At 42.9% G+C, this 14,829-nt stretch overlaps 1 protein-coding gene across 1 annotated transcript in view; it reads left to right on the top strand.

Annotated features, from left to right (window-relative positions):
• The window catches only part of Dnah8 (dynein axonemal heavy chain 8), a 211,723-nt gene that overhangs the window by 2,227 nt on the left and 194,667 nt on the right, over window positions 1–14,829 (top strand). The window contains exons 2-3 of the mRNA XM_042683923.1: window positions 9,978–10,062; window positions 13,870–14,021. Of these exons, the coding sequence (XP_042539857.1) occupies window positions 13,911–14,021 (111 nt within the window). The 5' untranslated portion in view covers window positions 9,978–10,062; window positions 13,870–13,910. The remainder of the gene's footprint in view (window positions 1–9,977; window positions 10,063–13,869; window positions 14,022–14,829) is intronic.

Below are 14,829 nucleotides of genomic sequence, written 5' to 3'. Positions count from 1 at the left end.
GGTCCAGTCCTGGGGCCTGAACTCTGGGCCTGGGCGCTGTCCCTCAGCTCTTCAGCTCAAGGCTAGCACAATACCACTTGAGCCACAGCGCCACTTCTGATTTTTTTCTTTTTGCTTATGTGGTGCTGAGGAATTGAACCCAGGGCCTCAGGCATGCAAGGCAAGCGCTCTACCACTGAGCCACCTTCCCAGCCCCTCTCCTCCATTTTTCTAACATTATTGAGTCCTAGGAGTCCTGGGATTATAGGTGTGCATTTACTACACCATATACAACATTATTATTTTGCTTAGTGAGTTGAGTTCCATTTTATGAGTTGCCTAGGTTCCTATTGTCAGATATTTGGGATTTCTATATTGGTAGATTTGGGTTCCCCACCAATTACTAGGGTTTGAACTCCATTTCTTGTAATTTCCAAGCAGTTGCTCTACAACTTGAGCTATAACCTCCCTTCCCAAAAGTTATAATAATATGGATAACTAAATATAAATGTGGGGTATAAATAATCTTGGGGGTAAAAGCCCGAAGGAAATTGGCTGTGTATAGTTACTCAATATTTATTTAATATTTATTCCATGTTGAATAAATGGCTGGCTACTTAAATTCTTATCTGTAGTAAGATCATGTGGCTATGTTAGGACAATTACAAAATAACCAATATTGACTATCTGAACAGTCCCCACAAATTTAAACAATTTCCAGTCTGTTGTTTTGGCATTTTTATTTGTCAATGAAGGATTGGCCCCTACCCTATTACTCCAGGTATGCATGAATGTACTTGACACAAGCAGGAAAATCTGACTTGAGCCTGACTATAAACATTCCATTGTGGGCCTGGCCTGTAAGGCTCTGAGGCTGAGCTGGGAAGCCAGGAAAGGGTTAAAGAGGTTGGAAGACAGGACTGGGAAGGTAGCTCAGTGGTAGAGTGCTTGCCTTACGTGCTCAAGGCCCTGGGTTCGATTCCTCAGCACCACATAAACAAAAAGAAAAAACCCGGAAGTGGCACTGTGGCTCAAGTGGTAGAATGCTAGCCTTGAGCTGAAAAGCTGAGGGAAAGTGCCCAGGCCCAGTGTTCAGGCCCCACAACTGGACCCAAAAAAAAAATAAAGAAGAAGTTGGAAGACAGAACTGGATACTGTGAAGGTCAAACTCTGTAAGCAAGACAGATGTAGAGTTGTTTGAACATTAACAAAGCTAGAGACCTTGGATAAGGAAATACTCTATTCTTTGTCCAAATCTACAGTCAGGGCTGGGAAGGTGGCTCAGTGGTAGAGCGCTTGCCTTGCATGCCTGAGGCCCTGGGTTCGATTCCTCAGCACCACATAAGCAAAAAGAAAAAAAAAAGCCGGAAGTGGTGCTGTGGCTCAAGTGGTAGAGCCCTAACCTTGAGCTGAAGAGCTGAGGGACAGCGCTCAGGCCCAGAGTTCAGGCCCCATGACTGGATCCCCCAAACAAATCTACAGTCATCCTCATACTAAATTCAAGTAACCTTTGTCTCCTTGCTTGGACTCTGTAAAACCGACTCAAACCTCCCTTAGCTCAGACTCCAAGCCCAGGGTAAGGCTGGGTTCCTTGCTGTTGTATCTCAATAAATAGTCCTAGTCTGTTGAGAATGGAACCCAGCTTTTTCCTTTTCCTTTCTCTTCCGTTTTCCTAACAGTCAATAATATCTCTTCCTCTGTTGATGAAACTTGGAACAGACCACATCATGGAGTTAAAGGTTTGGGGAACAGTACAGAAACTTAGAAGAGATCTCATTGTCTCCATTTCATTTTCTTTTTTTTTTTTTTTGATTTTTTTTTTATTGTGAAAATACTGTACAGAGGGGTTACAATTACATGGGCAAGATAATGAGTACATTTCTTTTTTTTTTTTGGGGTCCGGTCCTGGGCCTGAACTCTGGGCCTGGGTGCTGTCCCTCAGCTCTTCAGCTCAAGGCTAGCACTCTACCACTTGAGACACAGCGCCACTTCCGGCTTTTTTCTTTTTGCTTATGTGGTGCTGAGGAATCGAACCCAGGGCCTCAGGCATGCAAGGCAAGCGCTCTACCACTGAGCCACCTTCCCAGCCCCAATGAGTACATTTCTTATCAAGCATTGTAGCCTCCTCCTTTGTTTCCCCTTCTCCATTTCATTTTCCAAATGAAGACACATACATAGGACAGCAGCAATTGTACATTCAAGGTTATTTAGCTAGTTAGTTGATTTATTTCATTGGGGAGTACAATCTACACTGAACCTCAGGTTCCTGATTATCAATCCAGTATTTTTTCCAGTACATAGTACATTAGTACTAAGCTACTACTGCTAATATTGATTAAGCCATTTCTATGTGCTACTATGCTGTATTTTTTAAAAATCTCATTATATTTTCATAGACATTTATGGTTTTATATATGTGTAACATGGTGTTTCTTTTCCATTAAGCTCCAGAAAACTCTGTGGAAGGTGTAGCTTCCCTATATATTAGACATTCTCAAGGGACTCCCATGTGGGAGTATCCCATGGACTTAGTTTTTTGCTAGAGTAAATGAAACTATTACATAGATCATGGTACTAAAAATTCAATATGGCAGGGCTGGGAAGGTGGCTCAGTGGTAGAGTGCTTGCTTTGCATGCCTGAGGCCCTGGGTTCGATTCCTCAGCACCACATAAGCAGAGAAAGCTGGAAGTAGTGCTATGGCTCAAGTGGTAGAGCGCTAGCCTTGAGCTGAAGAGCTGAGGGACAATGCCCAGGCCCAGAGTTCAGGCACTATGACTGGCAAAACAAAAACAACAACAACAACAACAACAAAATTCAATATGGCAACACACGCCTTTAGAACCAAAAGCTCTGTTTCTGTTTAGCATTATTTCTTTAGAATATATTTTCAAAAGAAGAATTTGTCAGTTGATGCATATGAGTATATCATAACCCTCTTCAAGGGTTATGATATTCTGGAATTTGTTTCTTACTATATCAGAATATACAGAGGTACCTCTGCCTAGGTAAGATGGCAAAGGAGCAGATCGCCACAGATTTATAAATGCCAAAAGTGGACAAGGAGACCCAGTGAATAGAAGTGTGACATTTATTGCTCATAGCCCAACAAATGGCAAGAATATCGCATGCAAGACAGGTTTCCTTGCTTCCAAACCCCAGTGGACAGAATCATTGGTCAGAGACAGGTATTGATTGTGAGAAGGTTAAGGAATCCAGGGCTAAGTGGTCAGTGTTCTTTTGTAATGAGCAATGAACAAGAGGGTTCCTTTCTCCTGGGAAGTGATGTCAAGTCAGGGAATTAGTTATAGGAAAAGCATCAATAAACCGGAAAGGGGAGGAGGTAGATCTTGAGGAGCCCCTTTTCTTCACCCATTTCTGTCTCACTAGTCGTAAGTTTCTCAGCACAGAGACTCAACAGAGAACTCAAATGCAACACTCCGGAAAACAGAAAGGTCATAGGAAACACTATCCTGTATTGACACAGCTCTGTGCCAATACCCTCAGAGCATATCTTACAATCCCCCCAATGCCTTCAAACTTGGAGAATGAATTCTCAAGGTTTGGGGGACATCGTGTCATATGCGTCAGAGAGCACATCCATGTGTCACAAGCAGGAACCCCACGCCCTGCAATTTCCATGTGTAGATGGACGCCCTCCGTGCCCAGGCCTGTCCCCCCACCCCATCCCCTGGCTGAGCAGATGACCCACGCGCCTGGGCCCGCGCCCCATCCCACCCCCACTGCCCTCTGAGTGCGGCGCCCCGCGGAGCCGCGAGGTAACCCCAGAGGAGAGAACCCGTTTCAGACTTCCAACGGCCGTGGTGGTGGGGTGAGTGAGTGATCCGTCCGAGGTCAGCTTCAGCCAGCCCGGAGCCCTCCTCCTGTAGCATCCCACCTGGAAGAGGAAATTCGCCCCCCCCCCTCCGTCCTCCCTTCCTCCCCCCCCCCCTTTGTCTAAACCAGTGACCCAGCTCCAGGATGGAAAAACCCAAGGAAGTCACTGCCCCCCTCCTCAATCCCAGGCTTTTCCTTGGACCCCACACCCTACTCCTTAAAAAAAAAAAACCAATCAAAAGTAAGAGGCTAGGGATATAGCTCAGTGGCGGAGTGCTTAGCTAGCTAGCAGGTACCAGGTATTGGAAGCTCAGCCCAGGCACCAAATGGCAGTAATTGAGAGTCCTAGATAAGTAATTTTATTGTAAATTTAAACTATAAGAATTATCCATACATACTTTTTTTTTTTTTAGTTTTCTTCATCACAGTAGTGATTAGCATCTGCTTATTAGTTGTCAATGTCCACAGATTCTTCAGATTGATCGAATAGGGGCTGATCCTATTCTCAGCCTGAAATACATAAAATTAAGCATTCAATTACTAGAACCCACATGGAACTCTTTACATAGAATACTCTGTGAGGCATACTTTCCTAAATTTTCAGAAATTAAGATGCTTTTTTTCCCCACCTTTAAATTGAGAATGTGAGGTAAGAAGATATACAGAATGGAAAACATGTTGTGTGTTCCATGTAAGCATGTTTACCTGCATGGAGGCTTTAGATTTTGTTGACTAGACTGCTAAATGAGCAGAGCAGCTCACAATGAACTCACTCTCAGCATTAAACTTGACCAGTGATAAACCTGACCAGTTCTTCACATTGAAAAAAAAAATCACCTTGGAACTCAAGCTGAAAAAGTAGAATTGAACTTGTACCCAGTTAACTTAAGAGTTTCTACTTGTATATAAACTACACTTATTATTGGTATATTTTAAGTGACTCTGAATACTTATTTGGAGTCTTTGGAAGAATGAATACAATATGAAATAGTTCTATACTACTTTTCCAGCTACATTTTTCTTTCTTCTGTTGTATTCATGGCTTGACCTCAGGGCTTTGGACTATTGTTTGGCTTTTTTGCTCAAGACTGGCCCTCTACCACTTGAACCAAGCCTCTACTTTCAGCTTTTTTTTTGTCTGCTGGTTAATTGGAGAAAGGAGTCTCAGCGTCCTGAATAGCTAGGATTAGAAACTTAAGCCTCCTGGGCTAGGCCTCTCCAAGTCACCAATTTCTCTTTCCTTTTTCTTGCTAATTCTCTGCTTCCTCTCCCCAAACTACCTCTTAAGTGTAGTTGGATCCAGGGCTTTGTGTTTTTTATTCAGACAATCTTGTCGGTGCTCATAATTCATGTAGACCAAGGTCAGCAAATGAAGAGCTTCCCCCTTTTGTAACCCCCAGTACACTTTCTCTTCCTTCTTTCTTTCTTTCTTTCTTTCTTTCTTTCTTTCTTTCTTTCTTTCTTTCTTTCTTTCTTTCTTTCTTTCTTTCTTTCTTTCTTTCTTTCTCTTTCTCTCTTTCTTTCTTTCCTCTCTCTCTTTCTTAAACAAGCCAATCTCCTCTCTAGGCCTGTAAGGAAAAAAAGGATGATTTTTGTTACCTGCTTAGTTTTGAGAAGAGGACTAAAACTCCTCATGGTCAATATATTCAATATATTGCATAATATAGAAGAAAACATTTTGTAATCCCAGGTTTTGACCTTTGCGATAGTCGGCAGGACTAAAGGGCTGAAGGCATGAACCCTGACGATGCTTCTGGAGAAAACGCTCCGCCCTCGGAGGAAGCGGCAGCCCCGCCCCCTCTGGCAAGCGATGCCACGCCCACCACCGAGGAGGAAGCCCCGCCCACATCCGGAGACGAGGCCCCGCCCACCACCGGAGAGCTGACCCCGCCCACTACCGGGGACGAGGCCCGTTCCACCACCGGGGAGGCCTTCTCAGAAGCGGAGGTCACCGAAGGGGTCACGCCGGAGGGCTCCGCCCCGCTTTCCGCAGAGGCATCTTCGGTGGCTGATTACCGGACTCTCATCCCGTCGGAGGATGAGGAGGAAGAGGCCTCTCAGACTAGAATCCGGCCTCGGCTGGCCCCGCGCCCGGTGCAGTCCACGCTCGCGGACGCGCTGGGGTCCCAGGCCTCCCGGCGTCCCTCCAAGTTCCGCCGGAGCATGAGCGGCATCCCTAACCTCCAGGAGACCCTGAAGGAGAGGCAGGTGTGCATCCCCGAGGGGCCGGCTTGTGTTGGGTGCCAGGGCCCCGGCGCAGCCCCTGAACTTTTTGTGCTCGAGGCTGGGGCTCTACCACCTGAGCCACAGCGCCACTTCCGGCTTTTGGGTGGTTCATTGGAGATGAGTCTCCGGGACCTTCCTACCCTGGCTGACTTCAAACTGCGATCATCAAATCTCAGCCTCTTGAGTAGCTAGGATGACAGGAATGAGTCACTAGCAGACTGGCAAAAAATACGTATATTTTTCAGTGACGTTGTTTGGCAGCGTGGTCCTTCATAATCACGATTTGCATGCATGGTTTCATTCTTTAGGCACGGTTTAGAGATGCAAGGGAAAACCGAAGAATGAAGATTGAGTCAGCATTTAAGTATATCTTTGAAGTTGTAGCGGAAAAGCTTGGCCTGGACATAGCAACAGTTGAAGAATTAATTTTGGATTGCCTTTCCGTAAGTTGAAGTCCTATTTATTGTTGTTAGTAGTAGTAGTAGTAATAATATTTGGTGCTAGGACTGAACATAGCTACAATCCCCACAGCCCCTTCCATATTTTTTTAACTCTTCTCTGAGAAACTTACTGCATGTTTTGAAAAACAGGTAAGAAAGAGAAGGCTGGAATCTCATGGAGTAGAAAAGCAGCTTTATAGCCAGCTGAGTGACATTTCTGGTCAAGCCTGTAGAGGGAAAATGAGAAGAGTTAGCTACTAGATTGGGCAAAAATTCTAACTCGCAGGTGATTTGAGAAGTCAGAGGGACTGTCAAGCAGAGGGAGATTAAGAATTTGTTTACAAGTAAGGTTTTATAACTATGTACGGGAAACGTGACAGCAGGAACCTAAGGTCAGTCTCAGTGACTCTCCCATGTACAAATATGAGATGATCACAAGTCAAATTACCACATGTCTGTGTGGCTGGGACAGTTCTGGGTCATGCCTGTTTTCCAGGCACAGTTTTCATACTGTGCCTCCTTCTACCCCTAAAAGCAAGCCAGTTTGGGATGATAAATTTATGTGGTCAACCTCATTATTGTAATAGATGGCAAATGTGTATTAAAGCTTTCTTCCTGATAGTTCTGGGTCTCAGTTTTCAGCAGAACTCTCACTAGTTGCTTGAGTTGGGAGGTGGAGTTGTGTTGAGATTGTTGCGACTGTTGGGAGAGTGATACCCCTGATTTTACAGTGAACTTGGGCAGAAGTCTTTTGTTCCAGGAACCAGGATTAAAAGAGCTTCTCCCTAATGGGAGGGAGGGAATGAGAGGGAAAGAGGGAACAGTTAACACTAAGCATCAGGAAAGAAATGAACATATATACCCAACTTGGAAGAAATAGTTGTAGTGACAAAGCTTATAGAAATAGAATTCACAGACTTTATAGACCAAGATAATGACAGTTTGCCTCATGAAGGTTAAAATGTATGACTTTAAGCATCACTATCCTACAATATTGTGAAATTTATGTACTCTCAATCTCAATAAAAAATTATTTAAAAAAAAAAAAAAAGAGCATCTCCCGTGCTGGATGCAGTGTTGCCTCGTGTTGCACGAGTTCTGCTGTGCACTTCTAGAATCTTTGCAAAAATTGCTTTCTGGTGACGCCTGCAGTATGAGTGACATTGTTCCCTTTTCCTGCTCCTTTAGAGTGTGATTGTAACCATGAGATGGGAGGGTGGTTGACATGGGGCAAAGACATCAAGAGCTTTATTTTAATGACCAAGCCTGAGATCATGTGGAGATGTGGGAAATGTGTTCAGGTATCATAGCAAGCAAACGTACCAGCACTGTGGTCAAGGCTGGCTTCATGGGCTTATGCTACTATCCAGAAATTCCTGTGAGTATGTGTGTGTGTATATTGCTAGGAATTGAACCCAGGGACTGCTCTGTATCTGAGTTACATCTTTACCAATCTAGTAGCCAGACATTTCTGTTGTCTTTGTGTGTGTGTGAGTGCACATGTACACGTGTGTAAAGCTGTACATTTAAGATTTGTATATGCCCCTCCCCGTTTTGGTGCCAGAACTGGTGCTTTTCACTGTCTCGACTTTTTGGAGAGGGGCTATTGCTCTATCACTTAAGCCACAGCTCTGCTTCTGTCATTTTGATGGTTAATTGGAGATAAGAGTCTCACAGAGTTTCCTGCTTGGGGCTGGCTTTGAACCTTGAACCTCAGATCTCAGCCTCATGAGTAGCTAGGATTATTGGCTTGAGCCACACTTGCCCAGCTTTGCTTTGCTTTCCCTTTTCCTTTCCTTTCCTTTCCTATCCTAGCCTATCCTATCTTATCCTCTCATATCCTATCATATTCATGTCTCAGACTTCAACAAAGTCTTACACTTCAAAGCAAGGAAATGCTAATGAAACTTGTGTCCTTTAAGTTGTAAGTATATGAGACAGTCATCCATGTGGGAGATGGAAGAGTAGTGAGTGAAAGGACAGAGTTAGGCACATCCTGGGCTCTGCTTCCTGTCCTTGGATGTTGTTTCTCAAGTGTGGTCCCAGAACCAGCAGCAGCAGTACCATCTGGAACTTGTTACAGAAGCAAATTCTTAGACCCAACTTCTTGGCTCTTTAAAAACCCATTGTGTGATTGTCTAATGTAGACAAAGATTCTTGCCCTAAGAGAAGTGGCATGAGCACTCCTGGGGTACTTCCCCCAAGTGGTCAGTAAGTGGAGAGAAGCTCACTGCGCAAGAGAGACTCCTGTTTGGAGCCAGTTGGGCTAGAAGAGGGTTGTTCTTTTGTGTTCACTTGGGATGTGGGGGGACTTTTGCTTACCCAAGCTGTTAAGTTTTCAGCTCACTAAGATTTTACACTGACTCCTCAGTAATTGAATATAAACTTCATGCTCATAAATATGAAAGAACCTCATTATAATAATCAGTTTTTATATTTGTTGGGCTACAAAGTGGGTCAAATTACAATTGCTGAAAACATCATTGCTTAACTAATCAAACAAAACTCTTAATTGGAAGGCCAGTTTTCTGATCTCCCAGTTAGGTTTTAAGAACAGTTTCTTTTAGGGGCTGGGAAGGTGGCTCAGTGGTAGAGCGCTTGCCTTGCAAGCCTGAGGCCCTGGGTTCCATTCCTCAGCACCATATAAGCAAAAAGAAAAAAGCCGGAAGTGGCGCTGTGGCTCAAGTGGTAGAGCACTATCCTTGAGCTGAAGAGCTGAGGGACAGCGCCCAGGCCCAGAGTTCAGGCCCCACAACCGGACCCCCCCCCCAAAAAAGAACAGTTTCTTTTAATAATGATTCCTTCCATTTATCTCCAGTTGCATTCACCTTTCTATTCCTGTGACATTTTGTGAGGTCATTTGACATTTTGTCCAAGGTCAAAGGAAGTGGGTGCAATAATGTAGGTTGGAATGTAGAATTCATTACTTGAGCTTCATGGTTCGTTATAGTCACAGTTACTCAAGGGGCTGGGCAGGAGAATGAGGTCAACCTGGGCATCACAGAAGATCTCTCCCTCTTTCTCTCTCTTTCTCTGTCTCTCTGCCTTTTTTCCTCCACTTCCTTTTTTATTTTTTATTTTTTTTGAGACTGTTTCTGTGTGTAGTAACAGCCTGGTTTTGAACTCATGATTTTCCAGCCTCAAGGTCCTCTTCCTCGAGCTGTGCACCATCCCACCTAGCTGAGAAACCTTGACTCTTCAAATACAGAACTACAGCAAAATAAAACAAAAGCCCACATACAACAATAACAACAAAAACCATAAAGACAAACAATCTTGCTCTTCATGGAAGTGTTGGAGTTAAATTGTTGTAGACTCTAACCTGGCCTCAGAGAGCCTGTGTCTGTGTACTTCAATAAAGTCTTCGAGCTGCCTTGTTATTCATCATTACAAAAGGAGGATGATTAAGTAACGTGTGAAGATGCCTCACTGGGGGGTTGGTTCCTTTTATTGTCATTCCCTAGTCACTGATCACCATTTTCTCTTTTATTTCATAGCTGGATCCATTTGTCCACTTTTTTGAGAAAGACGGCTGTAAGACTTTGAAAATTTTGTATCAGGAAGGAGATGTTCCTAGTCTTGGTAAGGGTGCTTTTGTAAGGTCACTAGGAAATAATGAATTTTAAACTGGAACAGTTTTTTTTTCCCCTCTTATACATAGTCAATTTCCTATTTTACATTGAATACATTTTACCAGAAGCTCATATGGGGGAAAAAAAGTAGTGTCTTAAGAATACCACATTTTTAAAGCCCAAATATGTTACTTCAGACATTGCTTTAATGATGGAAGGAGAAACGTGCTTACAGAAATCATTGACCTCTGCTGGAGAACACACATTTCCATTCAACTTAATTGCAGTTCTCTGGGACAGGTGGAGCTATTTGGTCCATATGTTTTCCAATGAGTAGAATTAGCCCTGAGGCCACTCCAGAGCACGGCAGCTGCCCCTTGTGGCCCTGGCTCAGCATCTTATGACTGGTCCAGCTGTCACTTGCAATATCTGGCTCTCCCAGCTGTTCTTATTATGCCTAAAATAATTAGCCAGGCAACCAGGCTGTGAAACCTTTGTTTCAGTGACTAGGTAACATGCACCAGCCTTTTGGTCTTAGACCATGCCATCTTCTGAGTCCTGTGGATTTACCATCAGTGTGTCCCTCCGCCTAATTCTTTGTCACTTTCTTCCTCTGCTGCCTTAGGCAAGGATCATGTCTCATGTCTGTCCCACTATTCTCAATAGAAAAATTGTGACATCTCTATTGTTACCATATTCCCTCTCTGACATTTTTTATTTCTTTTTTTTTGACATTAAAAAAAATGTATGTGTTTATGCTGGGGCTCGAACTCAGGGCCTGGGTACTGTTCCTGAGCTTCTTTTGCTCAAGGCTTAACACTCTACCACTTGAGCCACAGCTCTACTTCTGGCTTTTTCTGAGTAGTTTGTTGGAGATAAGAGTCTCATGGACTTCCTGCCAGGGCTGGCTTTGAACCATAATCCTCAATACTCAGATCTCAGTCTCCTGAGTGAACCGCCAGCACCTGGCCCTCTCTGACATTTAAATGACCGATTCCTGCCAAGTAAATCTTTGATTGTCCCCCCTTTTTCTAGATTGGCTCCAAATCCCCCATTATCCAAAGGCTGCCATCATCAGGATGCACAGTACTTGTCTTGCATGATCTTCTCTTTTCTAGATGTGAATTTGCTGCTCCCCTTTATGCCCACCCTTCACTATTCATGGCAGAGTCACATTTCTGTCTCTGTGCACTCTCTAATTGCCTGTCTTCTCCCTGGTCCTTGTGCTTTTTTTTTTTTCTTTTGTCGGTCATCAGGCTTGAACTTGGCCTGGGCGCTGTCCCTGAGCTCTTCAGCTCAAGGTGAGCACTCTACCACTTGAGCCACAGCACCACTTCCAGTTTTCTAGTGGTTTTATTGGAGTGTCATGGACTTTCCTGCCCTGGCTGGCTTTGAACTGTGATCCTCAGCTCTCAGCCTCCTGAGTAGCTAGGATTACAGGCGTGAGTCACCAGTGCCCAGCTCTCATGCATTTTTCTCCTCAGAGCCCTCTCAATGTGCCAGTCTAGACACTGCTCTCTAGACTCTTGTTCCATTGAAGGGTTGCATTGGAAACGCAGCACTCAGCATGTTCTGCTTTCCTCCTAATTGTTTAATGTATACACAGTCAGCCCACTGTATCTATGGATTCTTCATCAGGGGTTCACTCCACCAACTAAGACTGGAAAGTATTGGGAAAAATCACATGTGTACTAAACACTTAGAGATTTTTCTCCTTGTCAGTATCCCCTAAATGATATACTCTGACAGTTATTTACCTTGTGCCTGTCTGGTGCTTGAACTAGGCCTGGGTGTTGTTCCTGTGCTTCTTTTAGCTCAAGGCTAGTGGTCTACCACTCAAACCACAGCTCCAGTTCTGGAGATAGAGTCTTATGGAGTTTCCTGCCACGGTTAGCTTTATTTCTAGTCCTCAGATCTTAGCCTCCTGAGTAGCTAGGATCACAGGCATGAGCCACCTGTGCTGAGCAATACAATTATAGTTTATATAAAGGACTTGGCCATGCATGGACTTTGGAGTCCCTGGGGACTCTGGAACCAACTTCCCTCATGTATCCAGAGTTATTTCTGCAACAAGATATGTAAACTCAAAATTAGTGACTGAGTCTACCCTGGATTTTCTATTTCTCATAACTCTTATCCTGGGGGAATTATTGTTTAAGCTCATATTTTTACAACTGGTTAAAAATCACAAGGCTAGCTGGAAATTATAGAAAAATATGGAAATATCTATAATTAGGAGAAAAATAGCCATGTGCAGTCCCGTTTTTGTTGGGAAAAGTATTAGTTCTTTGATAAATACCCCTCATAACTGCTTTGGTATTGACACATATTTTATGAAAAAAAATAGGATCCAACTCTATTGTGTTATTCCACAGTGGCTTTTAAAGTTTGACAATATTGTCTTCTCCATCTAATAAAAACTTGTTCTACAATTAAAATTTTAACAGCTGTGTTGTATTTCATTAGGGTGATAGAACTATAATTTTCAGAACAGATCTCCTATGATGATTTAGGTTGTTTATAGCTCCCTGAAACAATGACTGTTATTATCACTGAAGTCAACTCCCTGCGGATTAAGGAAGAAATCCGAGGAAGAATGTTCAGAGCCCAATTTGCCTAAACAAAGGGGAAATTGTGTTTGAGCCTGTAAAAATAATACACGTGATCAGTTTGTTAAATATTTCTCTGTGTCTTTGTCATATGCATATGCTATCATATAAATGCACATCATTTTTTAAGTGGATCACAGTAACACATTTAATTTAATTTCTTTTTTGTGAGTCCTGAAGCTTGAACTTAGGGCCTAGGCACTGAACTTGAGTTACTTTTGCTCAAGACTAGCACTCTACCACTTGAGCCACAGTACCATTTCTCACTTTTTCTGTTTATGTGGTACTGAGGAATAGAATCCAGGGCATCATGCATGCTAAGCAAATACTCTACCACTAAGCCACATTCCCAGACCACACATTTTATTCTTGACTTGCTTTTTTTCTCTACTCGTATACCTTAGACATTTTTCCTATGGCATTACATATTTCCTTCATTTAAAAAATTCTACTTGGAAAAAAAAATTCTATTTGGCTGGACACTGTTGCTCATGCCTATAATCCTAGCTACCCAGGAGGTTGAAATCGGGATTGTAGTTCAAAGACCGCTGGGTCAGGAAGGTCTGTGAGACACTTTTATCTCCAATTAACCACCAAAAAACTGCAAGTGGTAGAGCACTAGTCTTGAGCAAAAAAAGCTCAGGGACAGAACCAAGGGCCTGAGTCACACACACAAAAAATTCTATATAGTATCCATTGTGCCGTTGGTGGTCATGTCTTCCTCCTTTATCAGGAGGAACTAGGTCATGTGGCTGCTCCAGGGCGTAAAGAGGTGGGGAAAAGCTGTTTTCTCCCTGAGGATGAGCCCGTTGCCAATGGGACAAAAATAGGGTGTTTTAGCAAGGAAAATTGGGGAGGATGTAAGTATAGGTGCCATCTCCATGAATAAGTATTTGGGTTTTTCTATTGTTAATAGGCCATGAATCAGGATTCTTTGGTTGTAAGCAACAGAAACAGACCGGCTGTGTAAGCAAAAGCAACTTTGGGGGAGGAGCGGATCACAAAACTCAACAGTTACTCAGCAGGATTAAAAAAGTATCAGAAGCTACAATTTCAGAATTGCAATCATGGGTTCTTTTGATAGACAAAAGGTTATTTCATGATAATATTTAAAAATTTCTTACAACAGGAGTAAAATGAGAACCACAATAATTTATCACATTGGATCAGCCAGGAATCCTGGCTAAGTTGCTGGTTTTTGTTTTCAGAATGTGGTCGAAGTCTTCCTGGAGCAGGCAAAGGGGCGAAAATGATGAGATTGTTTATAGACAGCACAGCTCCCGACAAACTGAAAGGGCTGTGTCTCTTTTTCGTTCGCCTTCGTAATGACATTGCCTTGAATGCTAAAAGTGTTCATGAGGTATGTTTAATTTTCCTCCCAAAGATACAAACATTGATGTGTTTTCATAGTCACATTTGTGCTTTCCTCTGCTCTCTTTTTCTATATATAGGACTGAATTGAGTTCCAAGAAAATAATGTATTCATATATTCAAAGAAACTAGAAGATTGGCTATAATGTAGCTTAGTTATATTTATCCTTTAGATACTGCTTCTTAAAATTCATGAAAATTCCATTTTTTTCTAGATGGTATACAAATAATTTCCATTTCTTTCCTATTCACTAGGAATACATTCAATTCTGTATATGGAATTTTTCATTTCTCTTTTTTCCCTTCCTTCCTTCCTTGGTTCCTTCCTTCTTTCCTTGGTTCTTTCCTTCCTTGGTTCCTTCCCTCCTTCCTTCCTTCCTCCCTCCCTCCCTCTCTCCCTCTCTTCTTCCCTCTCTCCTTCTCTCTTTCTTTTCTTTCTTTCTTTCTTTCTTTCTTTCTTTCTTTCTTTCTTTCTTTCTTTCTTTCTTTCTTTCTTTCTTTCTTTCTTTCTTTCTTTCTTTCTTTCTTTCCCCTTCCTCCCTCCCTCACTTCCTTCTTTCCTTGCTTGCTTGCTTCCTTCCTTCCTTTCTTTTTTTGTGCCAGTTCTGGGGCTTGCTTGAATCTGGATGCTGTCCTTGAGTTTTGTTTTGTTTTTTTTTTTCTCTCAAGGCCAGTGTTCTACTACTTGAGCCACAGCTACACTTTTGGCTTTGGGGTGGTTAATTGAAGATTAGATTGAAGATTAGAATGTCATGGACTTCATTGCCCAGCTGGCTTTGAACCACGATCTCCAGATC

The sequence above is a fragment of the Dipodomys spectabilis genome, unplaced genomic scaffold (genome assembly GCF_019054845.1).
Source record: "Dipodomys spectabilis isolate Male_0828 unplaced genomic scaffold, ASM1905484v1 ptg000085l, whole genome shotgun sequence".
Classification (NCBI taxonomy): Eukaryota; Metazoa; Chordata; class Mammalia; order Rodentia; family Heteromyidae; genus Dipodomys; species Dipodomys spectabilis.
Note: the sequence above shows the minus strand (reverse complement) of the source record. Positions and strands in the feature narration are given on the sequence as shown.